The sequence below is a fragment of the Trachemys scripta genome, chromosome 2 (assembly GCF_013100865.1).
Source record: "Trachemys scripta elegans isolate TJP31775 chromosome 2, CAS_Tse_1.0, whole genome shotgun sequence".
NCBI classification, from domain to species: Eukaryota; Metazoa; Chordata; order Testudines; family Emydidae; genus Trachemys; species Trachemys scripta.
In genome coordinates, this window is record NC_048299.1 from 66452819 (window position 1) to 66476962 (window position 24144).

The following is a 24144-nucleotide window of genomic DNA, read 5'->3' on the forward strand; positions in this document are numbered from 1 at the left end:
ATATCTTTCGTGGGTAAGAACCTCACTTCTTCAGATGCAAGTCAGATGCAAGAAGTGAGGTTCTTACCCACGAAAGCTTATGCTCCCAGTACTTCTGTTAGTCTCAAAGGTGCCACAGGACCCTCTGTTGCTAGTTGCATTTTGTACATTAAATAATCAATCTGTGTTTTCATTAGTGATGAACCTGTACAACCCCCCGCCCTGATCTTAACACCCCTGAACTTTGAAGAAGTTCAGATCAGATCCTGATCTGAATGTTGGAGCTCAGGCCTCACCACTCACAAAACAACAGAAGGAAGGAGGAGGTGTTACTGCCACTCTCCTTACACCCAGTAGTCGGGGCACTCATCTGAGATGTGGGAGACCCAGGCTGGAACTTCCACTCTGGAGCAGAGACTTGAACCCAGGTTGGTGCCTTAACCACCAGGCTATAAAATCATTCTCTCTTTTTCACACCTACTGAGTACTTATTTACACAAAGTGGAACAACTTTAACAGAAGAGATTGAGAGAAACCTGTCCGCCGGTAGCCTGGTGGTTAGAGCACTCACCTGGAGAGACAATGACCTGGATACAAGTACCTCCTCTAGAGTGAGGATTCAAACCTGGGTCTCCTACAGCCCAGGTAAGTGCACTACCCACTGGGCTGTTGAATATAACAGAGGGGGGATGGGCTCCTCCTCTGCTGGTTTTGTGACTCTAGCCCTTCATTTCCTTTGCTTTTATTTAAAAAAAAAAAGCTGTAAAATAACCAGAAACAAAATGAAGTTTTGTCAACACATTTGATTCACCAAAAAATTAAAAAAATATTTCACTTTGAGTTGAACCAATATTTTCCCCTAGAATTGCCAGCAAGCCAAATATGCAGTATTGTTGTAGCTGTGTCACTCCCAGGATATTAGCGAGATAAGGTAGGTGAGGTAATATCTTTTATTGGGCCAACTCCTTTCCCAGACTTGAATAAGAGCTTAGTGTGGTTCGAAAGCTTGTCTCTTACCAACAGGAGTTGGTCCAATAAAATGTATTACCTTACCCACCTTGTCTCTCTAGAAAGCCAAAAAATCAGTTATTTGTCCAGCTCTAGTGACTACTCACAGTAACAAAATTAATCCTGTAAGTTTGCAGAACCAGGGTCTAAACTTTGTTTGCACGACGTTAGTGGCACCAATTTTGTTTTCAGATGATTGCGCTTCAAAAAGTTTCATAACAATCAGTTCTTAAATAGCATACATTACTGCCCTATTAACTATAAATTAAACCCTCATAAGAGATAGTGAATGTAAAGTGTGAAACAAAAACCCAAATAATTGACCTACATTGTAGTATACAGGAAGAAAATTGTTTACAGCATCAGACATTTTGGCTTCTTTAACAAGTCACATAGTATTAAAAATGGATTAAAATGTATTGGGGAAATCCATATGGTGAAACCTGAAATGTGAGTTTAGGTCAATCCTTAGTCTCAACATACTGGCAGTGTCCTTTTAAAGATACATTAAGATTTCCATCTTTTATTTCCTACATGACATCCTTAAAAAGAAACAGGAATATTCCAGAGATGAAAACATGTTTCTTGAATCTAGGAAAGGTATAAAAACATCACACTCACAGCAAAGAAAAGGTCTTGGGGACAAGAGGCCAACTGCATCCCTAGTATAAGGATGCTCTTAATGAAATTGATTAGTTTGACCCATAAAATTAAAGGTCAATTACTGTGGTTCACTGAATCTGTTTACTAGAGATGTCAATTTGAGCAATGTAGAAATTTCATACTGAAACCTTTAAGACACCAGAAACTAAGCATAATTTGTCTGTTTCATTCCAAATCCTAAACTCAAGTCAGGTTTACAAATCTGGAGTTGCAAGCAAACATGGTCTGATTTATGGTTTTGGGGAATAACAGAGCTGAGTGAATGCTTTGGTCTGTTTTAACATGAAACTCTAATCAAAACTCAGCAGGTGTGGAACAACCCAATCCAAATCCTAAAACAAGGTTTGCACAAACCTCTTCAAATTGAAACAACTGAAGTTTGCATAGCTCTAGTGACAAAACTGTGTCTGAATTGAAGACTGGTTCTTTCCACATTCCCGGGACCTAATTTAGACCTGGTATAAGTCAGTGCAACTACACTGCCTTTAATGGAGTTGCTGCTATTTTACACCAGGACTGAATTTGATTCAATATTTAAGGCGGACTGAGTGTGTATGTTGCCAGCTATTCCATTTTGTTATGTACTTGGACAAAATCTGTTAGAACTCATGCCCAGATAAAGATAGAATATAAATGGGGAAGGTCACGATTTCTTTATTATACTCTTCAGACAGCTAAATTATACTTAACCCATTTTAAGACGACCTACAGCACACACAGCTGTTGAGTGTTGCTATGCAAATTCTGTTGCTACCGCATGTAGAAAAAAATCAGCATTTTGTTTCCAGGAGAATTCTTACTTAGCGTGCTATTTAAGTTCACAGAAAGCATTCAAATGGCTGTGGTGTTTAACTATATTAGCATATGCATTTCCAAAAATGGCAGAAGCAAGGCAAATCTCCATGTCCTAGGCCAAGCATCAGCTGTGCTAACAGAGCTGTGAAGTATTCACAAGCTGAAAGCTACATGCAAAATAACACTGCGGTGGTGAAAATCCAACAAAAGCAAGGCATAGCAGAGTTCAGGCTCAAATTCCATCAGTAAACTACCCTGTTATGCATGGGAGTTTGACACAGCGGGTGATATCTGTCCAACGGTTGCCAAGGCCAGACCAGGCAATACTGCCAAACCTTCAGCCTCAGAGTATCCCTATATGCTGGAGACTGCAGCTCACAGGCAAGAGATTGAAATGACTGTCATCAGCAGTCATGCTCCAGTATCACATGGTCTGAACTGAAGTACACAAGTTGCTTTCTGCTGAGAAGTACGGCTTACTGCTATGTGGGGATAACTCGATGCCCTGGGAATTTCCCCCCTTTCCTTGTTTAACTAGAGTCTTCCATCAACTATTTCTACAACTTTCTCCACAAACGTACATTAATTCTGGACACATTCTCTTTTTTCCATCCTCATACTATAGGACTGGCTCCTCTCACTCCAAACAACTATGCCATGCCAGCTGATAAGGAGTAGGATGGGATGATCTGGTGTATGTACACCCCTCAAATCCAGGGCAACATTCCCCCCCTTAAAGGTCATATCTCTTTAATATTAAGGCCTTTACATATAGATAGAGAGAGAGAGAGAGTGTTCAGTAAGTTACATTTTGAAAGTCCAGCATTAGGCTCAAGACTCTCAACACTATCCTACTCCTGAAGCTTAGTTATTGTACATGGGAGAGACCTGATTAATGGCATGCAGAGGACTCCAGATTTGCTTGAGTCACATGACATTTGCACTACTATTTCACACTCAAAATTTTGATATTGGAGAATTCTTTATGTTTCTGACATGTCCTGCCATTATGTATGATGCTGCACGTGGGACAGCAACATAGGCTCAGACCTGCTGTGATTGAAGTCAGTGGCTAATTTTCCATTGGACTCAATGGGAGCAGGATCAGACCCTATATTTGATCATGGCAGAAAATCTCCATATAATATAATATTTTGCATGATAGTATCAATGTAATTAAAATATACTAAAGCAGCAACCTAAAAAGAACATTTTTAAAAAAGGAGAAAATTATTAAACATTTTTAATTAGGTTGTCTCCAAACACGGAGAGGAATCGGAACAGAAGGGAGAACAAATACATAATTGATTCTCCCTACTAAACTGAGACTCGGGATCAAGACCAGAGATTTAGACTTGGCATGAATGGGCTTTCTTCTGTTAAATTTGTATCATAAACTACTTTATCTAACTAGATACTTTATCTACTTTATCTCTTCCTTTTATTGCTTTACAAAATGCTATTAAAAAAGAAAAAGATGGAAAAAGCAACTATATTTCCAAGACGGACATGACATAGGCCCCAAACTTTGACTGAATCCACCCTGGAAGAACCTTGTTTTGCAGTGATGCAAGAATCCACCTGCACTATTGGAAATACATATTGGAAAGACACACATTAACAGTTGGCATAAATAATAAATAGGTTTTTCTACTCAGGTTATTAGAAGATAATTGTTCATATTGCAGTACACATACTAGTCAATTAGAACACATTTTCTGGTACTAATATTGAAAACATATGTAAGACAGTGGGCCAAGTCACCAGCAAGTGCATCAAAAATCACTCCCACCAGTATCAGCAGCATTTCAGTCCATTCTCTTTAGAGTTGAATTTTATTTCTCCAAATTAAAACAGTTTTACATAAATTCAACCAGGACCAGCCCTAGACCAGCTGCCCCCCCCCCTCCATTTGTTAAACTTTTGAATACCCTATTTTGTATTGCATTTGTAGCCCATTTCACAACTTTCATGCACAATTTGCATGCATGATTTATCTCTGTCATATAAGCCTGTCTTGCCCCTTATATACCCGCAAGGGCATGGCTGACAGTATTCTAGGAGGTTCAAGGAAAATGTAGTTCTCAGAAAGTCTGGAAGGTTCCATGAGATTCTACAAAGGTCCAGAACATTCTAGGAGGTTAGTAAAAAATGAATCCACATACAGAAGACCTGAAACATTTTACTTCAGACATTCTATTTTCCCTTTTGTCACCAACAACAAAAACAACACCCCAAGCCCAGTACCCCCCAAGCCTGGCACCACCTGCCCCTAAATCCAGCCCTGAACTCAACATATAAATCAAATCCTTTTGCCTAGCACAGGGCCTCTAATGGTAAGTTAAGGGAACTCTCTCTCTCTGCTCCTTCCTGTCTCTTCCTTAACTTAAGTTGCCTTGGTTCCCAGTCACAAGCTTCTACTACATGATCCCAGGACTTGTTCTCTTCACATGGGGAGGAAGGCTGAGCCTGGCATAAGGTACAGCTGAGTCCCACCCCCTTAAAGGGCTAACTATCCCTGTGACAACATGTAATATAAAGTAAAATACACATCTGTACATACATTGTCCCTGGGAGGCAGTGACCATGAGATGGTCGAGTTCAGGATCCTGACACAAGGAAGAAAGGAGAGCAGCAAAATACGGACCCTGGACTTCAGAAAAGCAGACTTTGACTCCCTCAGGGAACAGATGGGCAGGATCCCCTGGGAGAATAACATGAAGGGCAAAGGGGTCCAGGAGAGCTGGCTGTATTTTAAAGAATCCTTATTGAGGTTGCAGGAACAAACCATCCCGATGTGTAGAAAGAATAGTAAATATGGCAGGCGACCAGCTTGGCTAAACAGTGAAATCCTTGCTGATCTTAAACGCAAAAAAGAAGCTTACAAGAAGTGGATGATTGGACAAATGACCAGGGAGGAGTATAAAAATATTGCTCAGGCATGCAGGAGTGAAATCAGGAAGGCCAAATCACACTTGGAGTTGCAGTTAGCAAGAAATGTTAAGAGTAACAAGAAGGGTTTCTTCAGGTATGTTAGCAACAAGAAGAAAATCAAGGAAAGTGTGGGCCCCTTACTGAATAAGAGAGGCAACCTAGTGACCGAGGATGTGGAAAAAGCTAATGTACTCAATGATTTTTTTGCCTCTGTCTTCACGCACAAGGTCAGCTCCCAGATTGCTGCACTGGGCAGTACAGCATGGGGAGAAGGTGACCAACCCTCTGTGGAGAAAGAAGTGGTTCGGGACTATTTAGAAAAACTGGACGTGCACAAGTCCATGGGGCCGATGCGCTGCATCCGAGGGTGCTAAAGAAGTTGGCAGGTGAGATTGCAGAGCCATTAGCCATTCTTTTTGAAAACTCATGGCGATCGGGGGAGGTCCCAGATGACTGGAAAAAGGCTAATGTAGTGCCCATCTTTAAAAAAGGGAAGAAGGAGGATCTGGGGAACTACAGGCCAGTCAGCCTCACCTCAGTCCCTGGAAAAATCATGGAGCAGGTCCTCAAGGAATCAATTATGAAACATTTAGAGGAGAGGAAAGTGATCAGGAACAGTCAGCATGGATTCACGAAGGGGAAGTCGTGCCTGACTAACCTAATTGCCTTCTATGATGAGATAACTGGCTCTGTGGATGAGGGGAAAGCAGTGGATGTGTTATTCCTTGACTTTAGCAAAGCTTTTGATACGGTCTCCCACAGTATTCTTGCCACCAAGTTAAAGAAGTATGGGCTGGATGAATGGACTGTAAGGTGGATAGAAAGCTGGCTAGATCGTCGGGCTCAACGGGTAGTGATCAATGGCTCCATGTCTAGTTGGCAGCCGGTTTCAAGCGGAGTGCCCCAAGGGTAGGTCCTGGGGCTGGTTTTGTTTAATATCTTTATTAATGATCTGGAGGATGGTGTGGACTGCACTCTCAGCAAGTTTGCAGATGACACTAAACTAGGAGGCGTGGTAGATACACTAGAGGGTAGGGATCGGATACAGAGGGACCTAGACAAATTAGAGGATTGGGCCGAAAAAAACCTGATGAGGTTCAACAAGGACAAGTGCAGAGTCCTGCACTTAGGACGGAAGAATCCCATGCACTGCTACAGACTAGGGACCGAATGGCTAGGTAGCAGTTCTGCAGAAAAGGACCTAGGGGTCACAGTGGACGAGAAGCTGGATATGAGTCAACAGTGTGCTCTTGTTGCCAAGAAGGCTAATGGCATTTTGGGCTGTATAAGTAGGGGCATTGCCAGCAGATCGAGGAACGTCCCCTTTATTCGACATTGGTGAGGCCTCATCTGGAATACTGTGTCCAGTTTTGGGCCCCACACTACAAGAAGGATGTGGAAAAATTGGAAAGAGTCCAGCGGAGGGCAACAAAAATGATTAGGGGTCTGGAGCACATGACTTATGAGGAGAGGCTGAGGGAACTGGGATTGTTTAGTCTCCAGAAGAGAAGAACGAGGGGGGATTTGATAGCAGCCTTCAACTACCTGAAGGGGGGTTCCAAAGAGGATGGAGCTCGGCTGTTCTCAGTGGTGGCAGACGACAGAACAAGGAGCAATGGTCTCAAGTTGCAGTGGGGGAGGTCCAGGTTGGATATCAGGAAAAACTATTTCACTAGGAGGGTGGTGAAACACTGGAATGCGTTACCTAGGGAGGTGGTGGAGTCTCCTTCCTTGGAGGTTTTTAAGGCCCGGCTTGACAAAGCCCTGGCTGGGATGATTTAGCTGGGAATTGGTCCTGCTTTGAGCAGGGGGTTGGACTAGATGACCTCTTGAGGTCCCTTCCAACTCTGATATTCTATGATTCTATGATTGTGTGTGTGTGTGTGTGTGTGTGTGTGTGTGAGAGAGAGAGATGGGAATTTTTTGTTCTTTAATTTGATTTTTCACCTTTTTTTCCCACTTTGCACATGCCTGGACCTCTTGTTATACACTCTTTCCACTATGATGTATTTTTCCTCCCCACAAAATTTTAAAGCACTGTAACATGGCTTAACCTCTTAAAAAATGACTCCTTTAAAAGTCAAAGCCACTTTCCGGTTATGAGTAAAAACAGTTTTCTCACTAAAAAACCCTTTTTTGTTGATGTTTTTAATACACTTCAAACACAGAACTGGAAATGTTAAAATTTTGGTTTGGAGACTAAAATCAAGTTTCATCCAAGTACAACATTTTCTGGCAGAGTTGCAACCCCCTGAAAATGAGTGTTTATATGATTTGCAAGTGTAATCTTAAACAGGTGACATTATTAGACAAATGTTAAGACTATTCTGCTTACAAGAAAAAATTTTAAATGTAAACCAATAGCTTTTCTTTACACCTATTGCCTGTGAGCTAGCGAAGAAGCACCAGATAACCAACAGAGTCTGTTCTCTGAAGTGAATTGATATATTTAATGATAACACCAATAATGTTGATCAACAAATAAGAAAAAGCCAGCGTGACCCATTCTGGCAACCCCTTACATATGTGAAGTCATAACCTGGTAATTTTCCCCATTGAAATTAACTGGTTTCAATCAGGACTACTCTTGTGAGTAAGGGCAGCTGAACTGGACCCTGCTCATAAGCAGCAAAGGGAAAAAAAGATCACTCTTTACTACGTATAACATTTTTAAAAGGGCAATAACATTAGTTTTCAGATTTTAAGAGAATGGAAGGCAATGATACAGGAATATATATTTATGTGGGGAAGTGAATGATTCAGATGTCTTAAAAAGTTACATGGAGTCTTTCAGATTGTTGCCAGTAGGTCAAATGTGACTTGGGTTGAACTGTTGCTTGGAACAGATAAAATCATGAATAGTAATAATCATTGAAACTTATTGTGATTTCAAAGTTGCTTGTGGACTTTTCAAAAATGATTTGCTGTCTGAAGTCACTTCCTCAAAGTCAAAACCCAGCCCAATTGGCACTATTTGTTATGCATTGGTAATCTCAGCACAGGGGCCCAAAGCTTTAACAGGCATGGAAACTGAACTACCATCTTACCATTAAACATGGATCACCCCACAATAAAATCTTAAGGTACTCAGGCAGGAGGGCTATAGACAGAAAAGCTTTTATTATAGACAACTTTATCTTTATAGAAATGAGGGGTTTCAGTCTCTAGGTCATCGATTCAGGATCTTTAAAGAACATTCAATTAACATTTTAAACATTTGTACTGAAGCTACAATGCTTAACAATTGTTACCAATTATTTTACAATCACTTTAATTAGAGTAGCCCTGATCCGTCGTTCCCAACAAAAGCAAATTTCCCATTCAACTGGAGCCAATGGGAGTTTTGCCTGCTCAGGGACTGCAGGATTAGGTACAATGTGCAGAATTGATTTGAAGCCATCTCTTTCCAACACAGTCTATAGTTCATTACAAATAATGATTATTTCCTCCTCCCAATACTTCCCCTATTGCTGAAGAGAAGGACTCTTTCATTAGAAATCAAATCCAACATAGAAAGCTGCCCTTTTACCTAAGGACTCCAAGGATTAATAGCTTATTTTGTATCAGAAAGGTATCTGCCAACTGTTGCCACATACCCCATGCAGTGGTCAACCTTAAAAACCAGTTTTATTTTAGATGAACTGATGAGGCTACCCAAGTATTTGCAGTATTACCTAAAGTTCCAGATATGGTACTTACTGTGGTCTAATTGAAAAATACTGTATATATTGAAACAACTGTATTTATTTAAGGCAACCTGGAAAGTTTTAACAGTGATCACTGTATCTACTATTCTATATATTGTGGAATACTGTGATACTCATCTCACTTTTAGCTTCCTAGAGTTGGGCTAATAACATCTGATGGATATGATTTATTTTTGTTTGTGATTTTTCTTAAAGGTATTTAAAATGCCAGAATATGCACCAAATAATTCTTAACTTGCTGCTTGTGTTTGAAATCCCATTTGTTGCAAAGTATCTGATACTCAGCATTCAAGCTTTGTTGATTGGACACCAAGGTCATATGGCATAATTTCTGTTTCATGCCTGGATGAATCTTAAAATCATTTTTCTTGATTTTATTATAAAATTAAAATTAGTTTTCTGCAAATATTACATAACATTTCATTACAATTTGCTGGTTCTGTGAAATGTTCCAGCTAGGAAACTTATCTGGCTAGAAAGTCACAGAAAGCAATCACAAAAGTTGCGAGAACACAGTCATAGCAAACTCAGTTAAATATTTGTTGGAATATTAATGGGAAATGTCCACCCAGTTCTAGTGGTACCCATTGGAATATACTGTTAACGGTGATAGCTCTATATTAAAGATAATTTCCTCTCACCAACTGGATTCACTTCAGTTTGTTCACATTTCTATTTTAGAATAAAATGTAGGTGGTAAAAGCATAAACAATGTAAAGACGTCAATGACCTTTATGTATTATTGTCTAGGTGTCAACAGTGATGTACAACGTCACCGTACATTGCCTTCATGAGGGTAATGCTAGACGATTTAAATTAATTTTCTTCTCTAAATGCTGATCTTTGCAACTGACCATAGTGATGTGCCCAATTAGTCATTAATGGAAAAATTAATCAATTTTTTGTGGTGACCTGAGTCTTACAGGGGCAAGTGGGTTATCACTCTATCCTTTTGCCTCTGTAGACCCGGAGCTGTAATAGGGTTTACCTTCTGCTTTGCTCTACGAAGGACAGGGCACTTTTAACCCCTTTTAAGGTAGATTTCTTTTTCTTTTATTTCATGTGGCCTTCTGGAACTGCATTTTGATTGCATTCCTGGGTTTTACAGTGACTTTAATTGCTGGGGTTTTTGTATGTGTTCTCAGTTTTTTAATCTATGTTTGTTTTATTGTAAAGTACGTTTTATATCTGCTACGTAAGTACCATGATGTGTCCCTGTACAGCCGCTGGATTATAAATTGTGAACCCCAGCTCTGCTGGAAACTAGTGATGTGCCTGGAGAGAGTTATTAGCAGAACTCCAGCAGTCTGCACTAGAACACTAATCCCACTTCTATAGGTCTGACTAGACTTACTTCCACAACATGCTGCACTCTGAGACAAATCCTGAGGGACGTTGAGCATCTTGCTGGTTCTAAAAGCGCCCATTCAGTGAGAATCCTAAATGCTGGGTAGCTGCTTGTCACCCCTCAGTATCTGTCCAGTTTCATCAATGTACAAAATATCATTGGTGGGCTAGAATAAAACAACTATTCAGTCCAAGACTAAAAACATGCAAGATCAAAGCAACAGTTAAAATCACTATAAAAACTATAAATTAAAATCAATAGCCCATCTGGAAAAAAAAAGAGATTTAAAAATCTCATTTAAAAAAGGAGTTAGTTCATGGTCTCTCAGGAAAAAAAAGGGAGAGTATGTATGCCATCTTGTAATGGCCAATAGGAATTGCAAGTACTCAGCACCTCTCAGGATTTGGTCCAATAGAAAGGAAATATTATGATGTGGTTAGTGTAAATGACACACTACCGCATGTGGCATGGTAGATTAAATACTCAGTATTGCAGGGTATAGAGTTTGTGGTCAGGATTAGTAGAACAATGTTTGTCAAATTATTACTTCATGTCTTGGTGCTAAATGTGTAACAGGGTATTGAAAATATTCCATAAAAATAGCCCTAGGGCACCGATACTTGCCTGCCCGGCATTCCTTCAGAGAGAGAGAGAGAGAGAAAGAGAGAGAGAGAGAGAGAGAGAGAGAGACAGAATGGAGAAACAGAATGAAAATACTTTGTGGCACACACATACACAAACATACTCCCCATTCTACAGCCTGTTTGGCTTGTAAGAATGTATCTTTACTGGACCTGTAAACTGCAAGAGTAAGCTGTGCATTTCTGAGAAACGTTTAGGTGTGTTTTTTATTATTTTTTATTATTAATATTAGTAGTAGTAGTAGTATTCCTTATGGCTGAAACTATGGCTACCAAAAACAACACATGCTGTACTGAGGAGGGGTTGTTTCTGTTTTTAGTGCTTCTCAGCAGCAGACAAGCTCACATAACCCATATCTTTGAAGAACTGGCTGCTTCTATCAGCACCACTTACCAATAATAATAGGAAAACACTGTGCTTGCTATATAATAGTCACTTATCGGACAGACTAAATGCTTCTGATAAGTGGCTGGTCCTGAGAGAAGGTGAGTGGATTGACTTTCACAGGTAAATACTGGCAAACAAAAACTCATTTGTTAGACATTGGACTATACAGACAATACAGTCTCAAGTTGTTAGTGACAAATGTCTTGGCTTAGGAAGAAGAGCACTGATCTCAACTGTGGTGCCAAGGCTAGTCTTTTATTTTTCTTGTCCCTTGTGCATTTACAACTACAGATCTTGTCAAGGTTCTGCTTTTTAAAATATTGATCCCTAACACAAAGATGGGTAACAGTATTGGAAAACACAGCCATTATTTCCTTCTGTCCTCATAAGTTACCGCACTCCATAGTAAACAAACAGTGAGTAAACAAGGTCAACAAGAACAAAAGAAACTGAACAATAATTCCATGGCTTTTAACATTTGAACGATCTGGAATCTGCCTCTGTAGTTTTCAGGACAGGAAAAAAAATGCAAACACTGATGGAGTAGAAATTAAACATTAATTTAAACTCAACCATTGCTTTGTTTCTTCAAATCTTGGTAAAGCAGATTTTTATAATAGTGGGATAGACTTCTCCCAAACTAGCCCTTTGTGATCTACATTGTGTTATGAAGGAAAACAAGAGCAATATGTTTCCCAATTTCCTTTTATTCTATGTAGAATACGTTCACTATATGAAATACAAATTCTCAATATAAGCCAAAGCCTCTGGATTCTGATGCATCCCACTAAAATATCAACTGGTCATACATAGAGTAAGAAGACACTGCAAGGTGATCTCATTATTGTGTCTCTTGTAACTCTGCCTCCAAGATCAAGGTACCATAAGTTATAAAATACCAAGGAGCTTTTTCAGCTGTATTTGAAGACAGCAAGATTCTGATTCTAGACTTTGAAATCAATGTGACTAGATATGGAGTGAGGTGTTACTCAACTTGAGGAAGACTATCCAAGTCTGACCCTACAATGACGACTGTTTTCCCTTAATTTCCAAACCATTGATTTGACCATTCCGTCCAGTTGTTTAAAAAATAAACAGATTGAATAGAATGTTATAACCATAGTGCTTATATTTTTAAACAGTTGTTAGCCTAACTAAACTGGAAAGTGAAAAATTAACAAACACCTTTATTTAAAAGCCATAAACATCTACTACAGAAGTCTTAACTTCTTTCAAAATTATAGAAGCTTCTAATCATCGTAGCTTCTAAGCATAAAGGTAGACACAGGGCAGATGTATTCACGATGCTATAAGGACACAGTAACGTCCCTAATAATCCAAATTTCAAACTGCAATTATGTTTGTTTTTCCTTTGACATTGGCAAGAACTTGAGTCTAAACTCTCTTGATTAGTGTCTTTCCATCCCACATTTATGATTGCGTTAGCCTTAAATGAAGCAAAATGAGAGATAAGAGGACAATAAAAGGGGTGAAGAGATGTGGGTGCTACATGGAGCTAGAATATTTTATATATATTAGATTTTGCAGCCCCGTATAGATTTTGAAGAAATATCTTTTCAAATCCCAGCAAACCCAGTGTTTGTGCTCAATACAGGCGGACTTACAATATGTGGCTCTGCTATATAATAATTAATGCTGCAAGAGAGCAAAGCTTCTTCCCATTTTCAACCCTAGCAATTTGACTCAACTAGGATCTCAAGCACTTTAGGTTTTGATATTTTTAGCCAACCTCTTATGCTGCATTTTCCCTTAATGCTACCAATCAACTGTGAAATTCAGTTGCAAAACTAATCTTTGCAGTAAATGATATGTAATAACCCCTTTTTAAAAATAAAGACTGTATGACCTTTGCTGTTTTTTAAGAACTTTTCATGGTCCAATACCAAACTGAAACATTCCCTTTCTCAAGATCAAAGTCCAAATACATTTCTGCTTTTTTATCACTGTTCTCTCTGCCATAATGAGAGCCAGAGGCTTTGAAAGGCTTCTTGTAACCTGATAACGTTTTTGCAACTGCAAGAATTTCTATAATTGCGAACAGGCTACACCATATAATAAAAATTTCATATATTTTTTATTTCAACACAGAGACATAGAAGTAGAAGCCATATGACTCAAACAGAATTCTGGAGTCAAATGCTACATTCCTATTTTAAAGTATTTTATGATAAAGAATTTGTATTAAATATCATTAGGAAGAAAAAAAATTATGAATCCTACATAGAGATAGAACTAAGAAAAGTGAGAGATGGTAGCTGGATGCTATGGGTCTGACCCTGCATTGTGTAACAGCAGTGAGAGATTCTCCTGAGCAGGATATATGATTGGGCCCGAAACAAGGAAAACTCCATTCATCACAGTTAAAGCAAATACACACAAACACATTTGCTGTTAAGGGAGGTGCAGTCAAAAGCAGCTGTGACCAAATGTTCTCTAATGAAGCAAGAAAGCAAGAATTTAAATTTTGAATTTGTTCTTGGAACAATTATGCCCTCTACAAAGGGATAACCTTGGGAGCCCACAATTTCTCATGAATTTGGGAACTTATGTCTCAAATAGACACACGCCACATTTCCATAAGTATATTGCAGCCAGTTAAAGAAACTTTTAACAACCAGCTTTCATGATATCTGGATGGAGACATAGAACACACCACAGCACTGGGTAAGTATCTAGCAGGATTTATAATTATTATTATTTTATGTATTTGTGTGTTAATTGATTCTTCAAGTTTCAAGATATGAACTTCACTTTCCAGAAGACGAATACTCTGTAAAGACATATACACTGTAAAGTTCTCAGTATAAATATTAGGCTTCTTTAGATTTCAGGAGACTATACTTTGACTCTTCTCAACTACATTCTTCTGTCATATTCAGCATTCTTTATATATTAACTACACTTTATATTGGATATGGCTGGTAATAAACTACAGTACAGTGCATAACCCAGTATCAATAGTTTTTTACATTTTTTAGAAGTGTGATCTTAAAGATGCTCACTGATTATCTTCATGTAAGGAAGGATGAAACAGAACTAGTGAGGGAGGACTCTGCTATATGTAATCTAGCATATACATCACAACCTTCTAAAAACAAATTGGCAACTGTTAAAATGTTTTCACTAAAACTGCTGTGAAAGATTTATTTCATTTTTTACAATATGTATTTTCTTTAAAGAGCCTGTGAGATTCCGGGAGCATTTTTTCCATCATGACTCATCCAATATGAATTTCTCTTTCAAGAAATTGTTCCAGGAGTAAAAAGTGATACTCAGAGTGGTACCGTCAATGCAGACAAAATACTACGTTTGCTGGAAAATAAAACTGGACCTGGAAATAGCCAATGTGCTAACAGAAATGTGATGGAATTTCAGGTTGCCTAGAATTAGGGATTTTTTCTATTTATTTATTAATTTGACCCTTACAGAATATTATCTCCACCTTCAATCAGGCACACATCACTGCAAAATGTTCCACTTTTTTCATTTGTAATTAAAGTTTGTGTTAATCTGTTTTAAAAATCTTTCCCTCCATTCCTTTGCAGGTTTACTGGATTCTCAGGAACAGTGTTCACGGTCCCTGAACTGCAATACCACTGCAGCGTATCCCCTGGTTGACAATCATGTAATGTGCTGCTAGCTCACAACCACGTATAACCCTCTTAAAATGCCCTCCCGGCGGCTTCATCTCCTGCCTGAAAAGAATGAACTTCACATCACATCTAGACCCAACCACCTTGACCCAAATATATATTTTGACCCAACCAGCAGCAACAATGACCATTACAATGGTGCTTTAAAATAAGCAGGCTCTACTCACTGGCCCATATCATCATGCTGGTGTGAAATAAATGCATGGTGCTAGGAGAGGGAGCTAAGCTGTGGTAGCAATCCCAAACTGGACCTTTTTTTAAAACAGACTTGGCATACAGGAGCAAATAATCTGTCAGTCATAACAATGCTTCTGCCTTAACCAGAAATTACGGCACAGAACTGGAGCAGATCCCCTGTTACCACTTTGCAACATCAGCTCTGTGACACTGACAACCACCCACAGTCTCTCTTCTCTAATCTGTGGAGAAAGTTCACAACAGAGACTTTTATTGGTTGCTAAATTATTAACATGATAATCATCTTTGGCAAAAAAAATTTTTTTTAAAACAGTGTAAAATATTTAGTTACAAAATACTTCATGAGTATTTACTATTTTCATTTAGTTTCCACAAACTCCATATACACTGCCAGGTTGTGGTTTGCTTTTTATTTTAATTCCACAACTCATATTCAACTCAAAATGTTGAATGCACAGTCAGTAGAATAGGTAACACAAGTATCCACAGTGACTGAACAGCAGACTCTACATTGCAGCACAGTGAGTGAAAATTAACAGTTCCTGAAATCACTGTATTGAAATTCCAATAGAAACAAGAGTGTAGCTTATGTCATTAAGAGCGCCCATTAGTTCGATCGTTTGAAAGCTAAGTTTTACACTATAGAGTGGATCTATATATACAATACCTACACAAAATTTTCTTGGGTATTGCAGGTTTAAATATAGCAAAGTGCACAGTTATTGACTTATTCTGCATTCAGTAACCTGGCTTTGATAGAAGAGAACTTTAGAGACAGTGCTTCATATAGGCTTATTTCAATCATTGGATATTTACTATGTAAAACTCATATTTCCAGAGGGAAAGGGTTTAGATTTTTTTCATGGGAATTTTTTAATATTTACTTGGCACCCAGCATAGGACATGCTCTACCATCATGCTACCTTACATCAGCACCAATTAGTTGGTAAGGCCTAATGAAGCAAGTAAAACATGTACATACACACCTGCAATCCGAGGAGGGTTTCCCCCCCTATTTTAGTCTGAAAGTAAATTAACATCACACTAATAGACATTCAAAAAGAAACAGCAGCAAGAAAGATTTTTTTTAAAAAGTTGGAAGCAAAATAAAAAAAATACTACAGTAAATTAAGCGTAAACTATAAAATGTCTATTTTGTGTAAATGGTGGATAGAGCACAAGGTTCAATTTTAGGTCTTAGTGTGTGTGTGATGCACACTGCTCTGCCTTCACTTGGGTTTGTGCAGTATTGCTCAGTACCAGTACAATACTCTACAAGGGCAGGTGAACTTTTAGGTTTCTGACAGTTGGAGTATGAGACCGCCTAGAATAGCTGCAGATGAATGTGTCATTCCCCCCGAGAGCATGGTTTGTTACCCAAAAGGAGGAAAATAGGAAGCCAGTTTTATACTAATGTTACTTGAAGTTTCAGGCTGAACAAAGCATACTGAAAACTTGCGTAATAGAAACTTTAGTTGAACCCTCAGAAGAGAGGTTTCCTATGAAGCAGGTCACATTTCAGTTTTCCCCATTAAAAACTTGAATTACACAATTAAACAAATTACCATGTGAATCACTGGGCAGTACACCCAGTTTGGAATGGCAAAACATTAGTAAACGCTGACCAACCCATGTTCCATAGATATGAAAATGTCATTAAAACAGCAGATACATTTTAATTTAAGATAGTACAGCTGACCTCTACCCAATACTTCTAACCCTTACAACTACAATCAACCAGAAAGTCTTACCACAACTAAGCAGGCAATCAATGCAAAGCTTACTGCAAAGAAAACATTAAGCACTTGCAGTGATATAAAAACAAGCCAAATAAAAAAAAAGCATGTTTTTAATCATAAGGAGACAATCAAAATTATCCAATTCACTCAAACCTAAAATGTTTATTGCATAAACAATAGTTCAGCCAATGTACATAAGTGATCTATTCCCACTCTTCTGAGGATATATTAGAGGAAATTAATCTTTGGAGGTGGCTACTTCTGCCTTTAAAATATCTTTTCTATTACGACAATTTACAGCAAAATCACAGTTGCTTTCAAGGCAACTGATGGATGTCATCTTTAGTAAATAAGTTGGGGGCCCTATATTTTTAAGGACGGTAAAGAAAATAAGGAAATAATGGCTACACGAAAACCCCACTACTATGTACAGTATCACACTCATAGTCAATCATAATATCAAAGAAATACTTTAAGCTTAAAGTGAACTGTTGATTTAATATTTAAGGAAACAGAGACAGCTGCTGAATGTCCCAGAAATCCTCCAGTTCTGTTCATTAATAGATATTGTGCAGCAATACATTAATACCAATGTTGCATAAGACTTCAAATATAAAAGGATAGGCTTTTCCTCCCTTTCGTCACATTTTTAAAAACATTTTCCATCATTAAGTTGCAGTATTACAGTGTGATTGTACATCCCAGCACTGTATTGCAGCACTACATTAGTAACACATATCCAAGATCCAGCATGTTTTTGGGTATGCAGCCAGTTCAGCTGCAAACCTAAGGAAGATTTCCACCAAGCCACGAAACTAAACTCTGCACAAATATTTAACAGTTCTGAGACCTCTAAAGGCTTAAAATAACATGTATTTCATGGTATGCTAGCAGCCAGCCCCATAGCTGTGATCTGCAAAGTGCAGGGTACTCGGTAAACATACCATTGCAAATAAAGCATTGTTTCTCCTTTCAGTCTTAGAATTCTTAGAGCAAAATGCTGAATGATAACCTAATACTTACTGAGACTTCCAACCATAAACCATGCAATAGTAGCTTATATATTTCATTAAGTTCGTCTGTAACTTCCCACGCTTCACATCAAATCTTCATCCCCCCTAAGCAGACGAAACACAAGTTCATTTAAAACAAACTGTAGGGTGAGTTCATTTTTTTTCAGCAGCTAACACTAAGCCACAACCCATTCAAACAGAATCCTTTCTAAGACAATAGGTTCCTTTTTAAACTGCACAACCAATGTGGTTTTCTAGTTGTCAGTTTTAGGTGCGTGCCAGCATGAAATGTTCTTGCATCTAAAATTTTAAATAATTACTCCTATTGATAAGATATGAGCAGAAGCAGAATTACATCATCATAGTTAACACTTACCAAAATACATGATGTTTCTCATTAATCATGCAGTCAGAATCCCACCGCTGTGTATTCAGCATTAGCTCCCGCACAGAGCTGACATGTAAAACAGAGCTCTTTCATTCTACATTGCGTGGAAATTTCCCAGCATAGGAACAGTGAGTGAGTAGTGTGCCTCCTCAGGATGAGTGCTTTGCAGGCAGTCTTATCCCTGATACAATCCCGGTCTGATTTAGCGTTTACTCTGGCTGCATGCTGCACTGCCCATTCTTACTGTAATCTGACTCCTCCTTGTCATGTCCTTGCTGTGCCTGTGACATCAGTACTAAGAGTACAACAAACAGATTTTTTCTTTAACTAGCTCCCATTGGGGTGTTCTAATGTCCTGGTTTAACTAATCTCGGCTTCAAAAAATAATCTTAAAATCTTATACTGTTTGGCGAGTGTGTGTGTGTGTAATAAATGCACTCAGTGACATAGTATGGTCAATTATGTAATAGGTGGGAAAGGATAGCACGTAGATCGTTAACATATTTTCCTCACTAAGAGCACAATCCGGAAGGGTACTGAATGCCCTCAGTTCCCACGGACCTAAATGGGATCTGAAGGTGGCTGGCACTTTGCAGAATGAGCCCCTAAAAGGTTAAATAGATGTTTCCATCCAAGTCTTGTTTGAAGCTCAGTTTCCCTCTAACTGCATTTTTAAAAACCCAGAAATCATAAATAGAAATACAGTTGTGCTCAAATGATTGTTCAAACTATGATTTCTGCCCATAAATAACAATGCAAGAGACAAACTTGATGGCAGAAAAGATTGATAATGAGGTTAAGAACCTTTCACCTCTAGTTCTCAAGGTCCTGTCCAGGTTGGTAAGTCATTAGCAGTTGATGGCTAGTTTGTTGTCTCTGTGACAAATGTGGTGATACAAAGCTGGGTCCTAATAGACAGATCCCCGCATGATCATAGCTGCTATTACAACTGGCATCTTTGTTGGCAGTCTCCAAAAGAAAGACAGAAGACATAGATAATGAAATACCCTGTTGCCCTAGAAGTCATGCCTCAGGTTAGATTTGATGCACATTAGCAGCACTGGTGAGGCTGCACTGTCCATGCCTCTGTATGTACTGAGTCTGTTCTGTGGATCAGTAAAGGACAGTGTCTTTGTGTATTGCCAGTATGGCATCTTTCACTAGTAATACACTTAAGATAAATAAATAAAAATAAACTAAAAATAACAAAGGAAAGTATACTGAAGTGTTTATCTCATTATAATGGGATCTAATGGGATAAATGTTTTCATGCCACAGGCAAGAGGATGACAGATATCATAGAATCATAGAAGATTAGGGTTGGAAGAGACCTCAGGAGGTCATCTAGCCCAACCCCCTGCTCAAAGCAGGACCAACCCCAACTAAAGTATCCCAGACAGGGCTTTTTCAATCCAGGCCTTAAAAACCTCTAAGGATGGAGATTTCACCACTTTCCAAGGTAACCCATCCCAGTGCTTCACTATTCCTAGTGAAATAATTTTTCCTAATATCCAACCTAGACCTCCCCCACTGCAACTTGAGACCACTGCTCCTTCTTCTGTCATCTACCACCACTGAGATCAGCCGAGCTCCATCCTCTTTGGAACCCCCCTTCAGGTAGTTGAAGGCTGCTATCAAATGCCCCCTCACTCTTCTCTTCTGCAGACTAAATAAGCCCAGTTCCCTCAACCTCTCCTCATAAGTCATGTCCCCCAGCCCCCTATTCATTTTCGTTGCCTTCTGCTGGACTCTTTCCAATTTGTTCACATCCTTTCTGTAGTGGGCAGTGGGAGGGGGCCCAAACTGGACGCAATACTTCAGATGAGGCGTCACCAGTGCCGAATAGAGGGAAATAATCACTTCTCTCGATCTGCTGGCAATGCTCCTACTAATGCAGCCCAATATGCTGTTAGTGTTCTTGGCAACAAGGCACATGTTGACTCTCATCCAGGTTCTTGTCCAGGTCCTTTTCTTCAGAACTGCCGCTTAGCCAGTCGGTCTGCACTTATCCTTGTTGAACCTCATCAGATTTCTTTTGGCCCAATCCTCCAATTTGTCTACGTCACTGGACCTTATCTCTACCCTCCAGCATATCTACCTCCCCCCACAGCTTAGTGTCATTTGCGAACTTGCTGAGCGTGCAATCCATCCCATCATCCAGATCATTAATGGTATAATTAATTTAAAGCTCCACTTCTTATCCTTAAAACCTCTACACTACACTAAGTTCAGTTTTTATGAGGTCCAATTACTTAGGGTGAAATTATTCTAGCATCAAAGGAGCCAAACAAAGTTCAGTTGTAGATGGTGGCTATATACTAGGCATGCAAGGGAACTCTACATCCTGTACAAGACTTGACTGGGTTCCATGCTACCTCCACAAAGGCCAAAAGAGTTGAGGGCAGTCTGGAGGAGGGAAGGGCCATGGTATGAATTTCATGACAAGAAAGCCCTGCATCGCGGTCGTGGCTAAACCTGGATGAATACCTCTTTTTTTCCTCTGGCAGAGCTAAAAAAAAAAAAAAAAAAATCAAGGAAAAAAATTCAGTTTGACCTAAACAAAACCCAAGTATTCCAAAAAATGGGCAATTTGAAAAGTCAACAAAAAACTATTTTGGGTCAAACAAAATGTTTTGGTTGATTAAAAATGAACCATTCCATTGTGTTTCCAGGCACTTTTTGATACAAAAGCAAAGGAAACAAAGGGCTAGGTTCACAAAAGGTGAGAAGGAGGTAATGGAAGCCTCCTTTATAACCTTTACCCAGTGGATAAAGCACCAACCTGGGATGTGGGCAACCAAGGTTCAATTTCCCCCCTCTGCAGGACAGGGATTTGAACTTGAGTTTCCAACTTTGCAAGCAAGGGCCCTGACCAGTGAGGTACAGGATATTCTGGCATAGGTTTCTTTCAGCCTGTCCTATTGAAGCTTTCCCACTATGTATAAATAATTAAATATTCACCAGACTGGGGACTTGATCTTTGGTCTCCCACCTCCCACGGGGTGTGCCCTAATCACCAGACTATAAAGTCATTCTCACTCACTCATTTGCTTCTTCTTTGTACAGGGGAATATATTTCACCTGTAGCAGAAAATGTGGTTCCTGATGTCCAGTCTAAGTATTTCAGATAAGAAATGGTGACAACTTTGGAGGAGGGGGAAGGAATCCTCACAGATCATCAGCAGACTTACTCAAGGGTAAAAAGACCAGAGGATCTATCCAATGGCAAATCCTCCAACTCTACTCTTGGCCTAGCCTTGCCTGTTCCCAACATCTCTGCAGATCTTTAGGTTACAGGAGGTCCCAGATCCAGCCTCCATCTTGCACAGCAAAACTACACTGAGCATGCTGAAGGAGGACTCTCTACACCAAGGAAGGTAGAGGTAGCTGTTATATTTAGACCTAACAGCAAAGGTAGGGTGACCAGACGTCCCGTTTTTAAAGGGACAGTCCTGTTTTTGGGGACTTTTTCTTATATAGGCGCCTATTACCCCCCCACACCCCCAACCCTTTTTTTCACAGTTGCTATCTGGTAACCTTAAGCAAAGGTTATAGACATAGGGGAAGTTGATAGTAACACAGCTATTTGCTGTGGTCGCTTTATTTTTCTGGCAATGAACTGGGACAAACGAAAGTGAGGCTCTGCACCTGGTGAGTACATAGTGCCCAAATAGTTAAAGGGGCAGATCACCACAGTAGCATTTGCGTCTTAGTTGCCGGCACAGAAGCCATCACCTCCTCATTCTAAACAGCTGCTTAATGTGCAATGCTGCCTGTGTCATCGTAAATTGTCATGTATCTTGGGTCAGATCCTCAGCTGGTGTAAAGCACTGTAGCTCTGTTTAAGTGAATGGAGCCTAGCTGATTTACACCACTAGAGGATCTTGTCCCTTTTAAAACTCATCTTTAGTACAGATACAGTTCGGATGATTATTTTCACTTTTATATTCTAATGTGTTAAAACTGTCACTCCAGTTAGTATATGTTTGTTGTATAAACAAAGAAAATCTATAATCAAAAACAGCCATAAGAGAACTGGATATTTTATTTAAGTAACTTTGCATTTCCATTATGGAGCAGATGCAAGGGAAGAGGCTGGTCTTTCCTTATGGCAAGCTTCCATAGTCCAAATTCACATACTTTGGGCAAAATCATGCTTTCACCACATGTATAATTCCCAAAAAATTGCAGAAAGCATCAGAGCTCCAACAAACACAGGCCAAATTCTGATCCCAGAATGGAATTGCATGGCTACAAAGGAAAACAGGATTTGGTGCAGTAATTTTAACCTTCGGTGATTGGTGTTTTAGGACAAGCATTTAGGACTCTACTGCACAGAGCTATGCAGGGTCATAAAGTAAGTCAGAACCTTCCTTATGCCCGTGGGTACACTACTCAGACAAGGCGTCTGGGCATGCAGGAATAAGCTAGTGGGCAGGTAGGGAAAACCCTGGGTTCTCCCCTTCTGATACATAGACCAGCAGAGCTGAGCTGGCACAGAGGTGTTATAATTTCCTGCAGGTATAGGTCAGCAGCATGTTACAACCTGCCTAGAACAAGGGAGAGTAGGCTCGGAATTATACTTCCCAAAGACATAATTTGTGCCCTGTTTCTCTCCTGGGGTGGCCCAGCCCTATGCTCAGGACCAAAGCCACAATACAGCCCTTGGTAAGGTATATGCTCTACCATCCTGTTTTCTAACTTTGATCCCACTCTTTTCACACACATTTTAGTTCTAGTTTACATACTGCCCCCATGTTGGGAACTAAAACTACTTGCAGACATGTCTACTGCAAACATTGATTAATATTTAATAAAATTAATGTGCCTGCTGATTCCTGGAAACCTCTCTTCTGGTTTTGAATTATCCCAGGAAGCAACCAATAATAGATTTATATCAAGATTCTTACTGGTTGGCTTTGAGGAATTTCAATCTGAGAGGCTTACCACACTTTTTTTTTTTTTTTAAGGTGAATGCAGAAGCACATCCAGGGACTCTTTGTTGGCAGAAATGTAATAACGTGCAACAAAAGACACCAGTGACACAACATTATCAGTTTGTGTGTCTCGTATAGAAGGTTAAAAGATCTTATACACCTGAGAGGGTTCCAATTTTTCTCAAAATAAATTTCATCTATTGTGCACAGACAACCATGAACAACAGAAATGTACTGTGTTGAATCTGAAAACAAAATGGAAGCAGCAGCCCAAATCACACGGAATCTCTTTGTTTCCCTTTGAAAAAAAAAAAAAAAAACTCTTCAAGGTAAACTGAGTAGAATTTAAGCAAATTGGGGCTGGGGGAACATTATGGATAATGAACATTTTATTATTATTTATGCCATAACAACAACAGTGCAGAAAGAAGAGTAACCAAGCCACAATTTTGCAAGAATCCAAAAGTAATTGGAAGTGTTTCCAAGTGATCATAAATTTGTGCCTGAAGTCAAATACACTTAATACATTGGCTAGAAGTTTGGTTTGTTTTTACTTTGAAGCCATCTGGAATAGTTTAAGACATATGGCATTTTTACTACAAAATAACATAGATTTTGTAATTCCTAACTAATCCCCTGAGGTTAAATTAAAGGAGAAGTGTGTGTGTGTGTGTGTGTGTGTGTGTGTGTGTGTGTGTGTGTGTGTGTGTGTGTGTGTGTGTGTGTGTGTGT

At 39.3% G+C, this 24144-nt stretch overlaps 1 protein-coding gene across 4 annotated transcripts in view; it reads right to left on the bottom strand.

The window, feature by feature from the left end:
- Positions 1 to 24144, bottom strand: part of ZNF385D (zinc finger protein 385D) — a 622231-nt gene that overhangs the window by 219129 nt on the left and 378958 nt on the right. The window contains exon 1 of one of the 4 annotated variants that reach the window (XM_034760771.1): positions 18464 to 18698. The exons of the other annotated variants lie outside the window; for them this stretch is intronic. Within the exon in view, the coding sequence (XP_034616662.1) occupies positions 18464 to 18485 (22 nt within the window). The 5' untranslated portion in view covers positions 18486 to 18698. Of the gene's footprint in view, positions 1 to 18463; positions 18699 to 24144 lie in introns of those variants that run through there. 4 annotated transcript variants of the gene reach the window in all.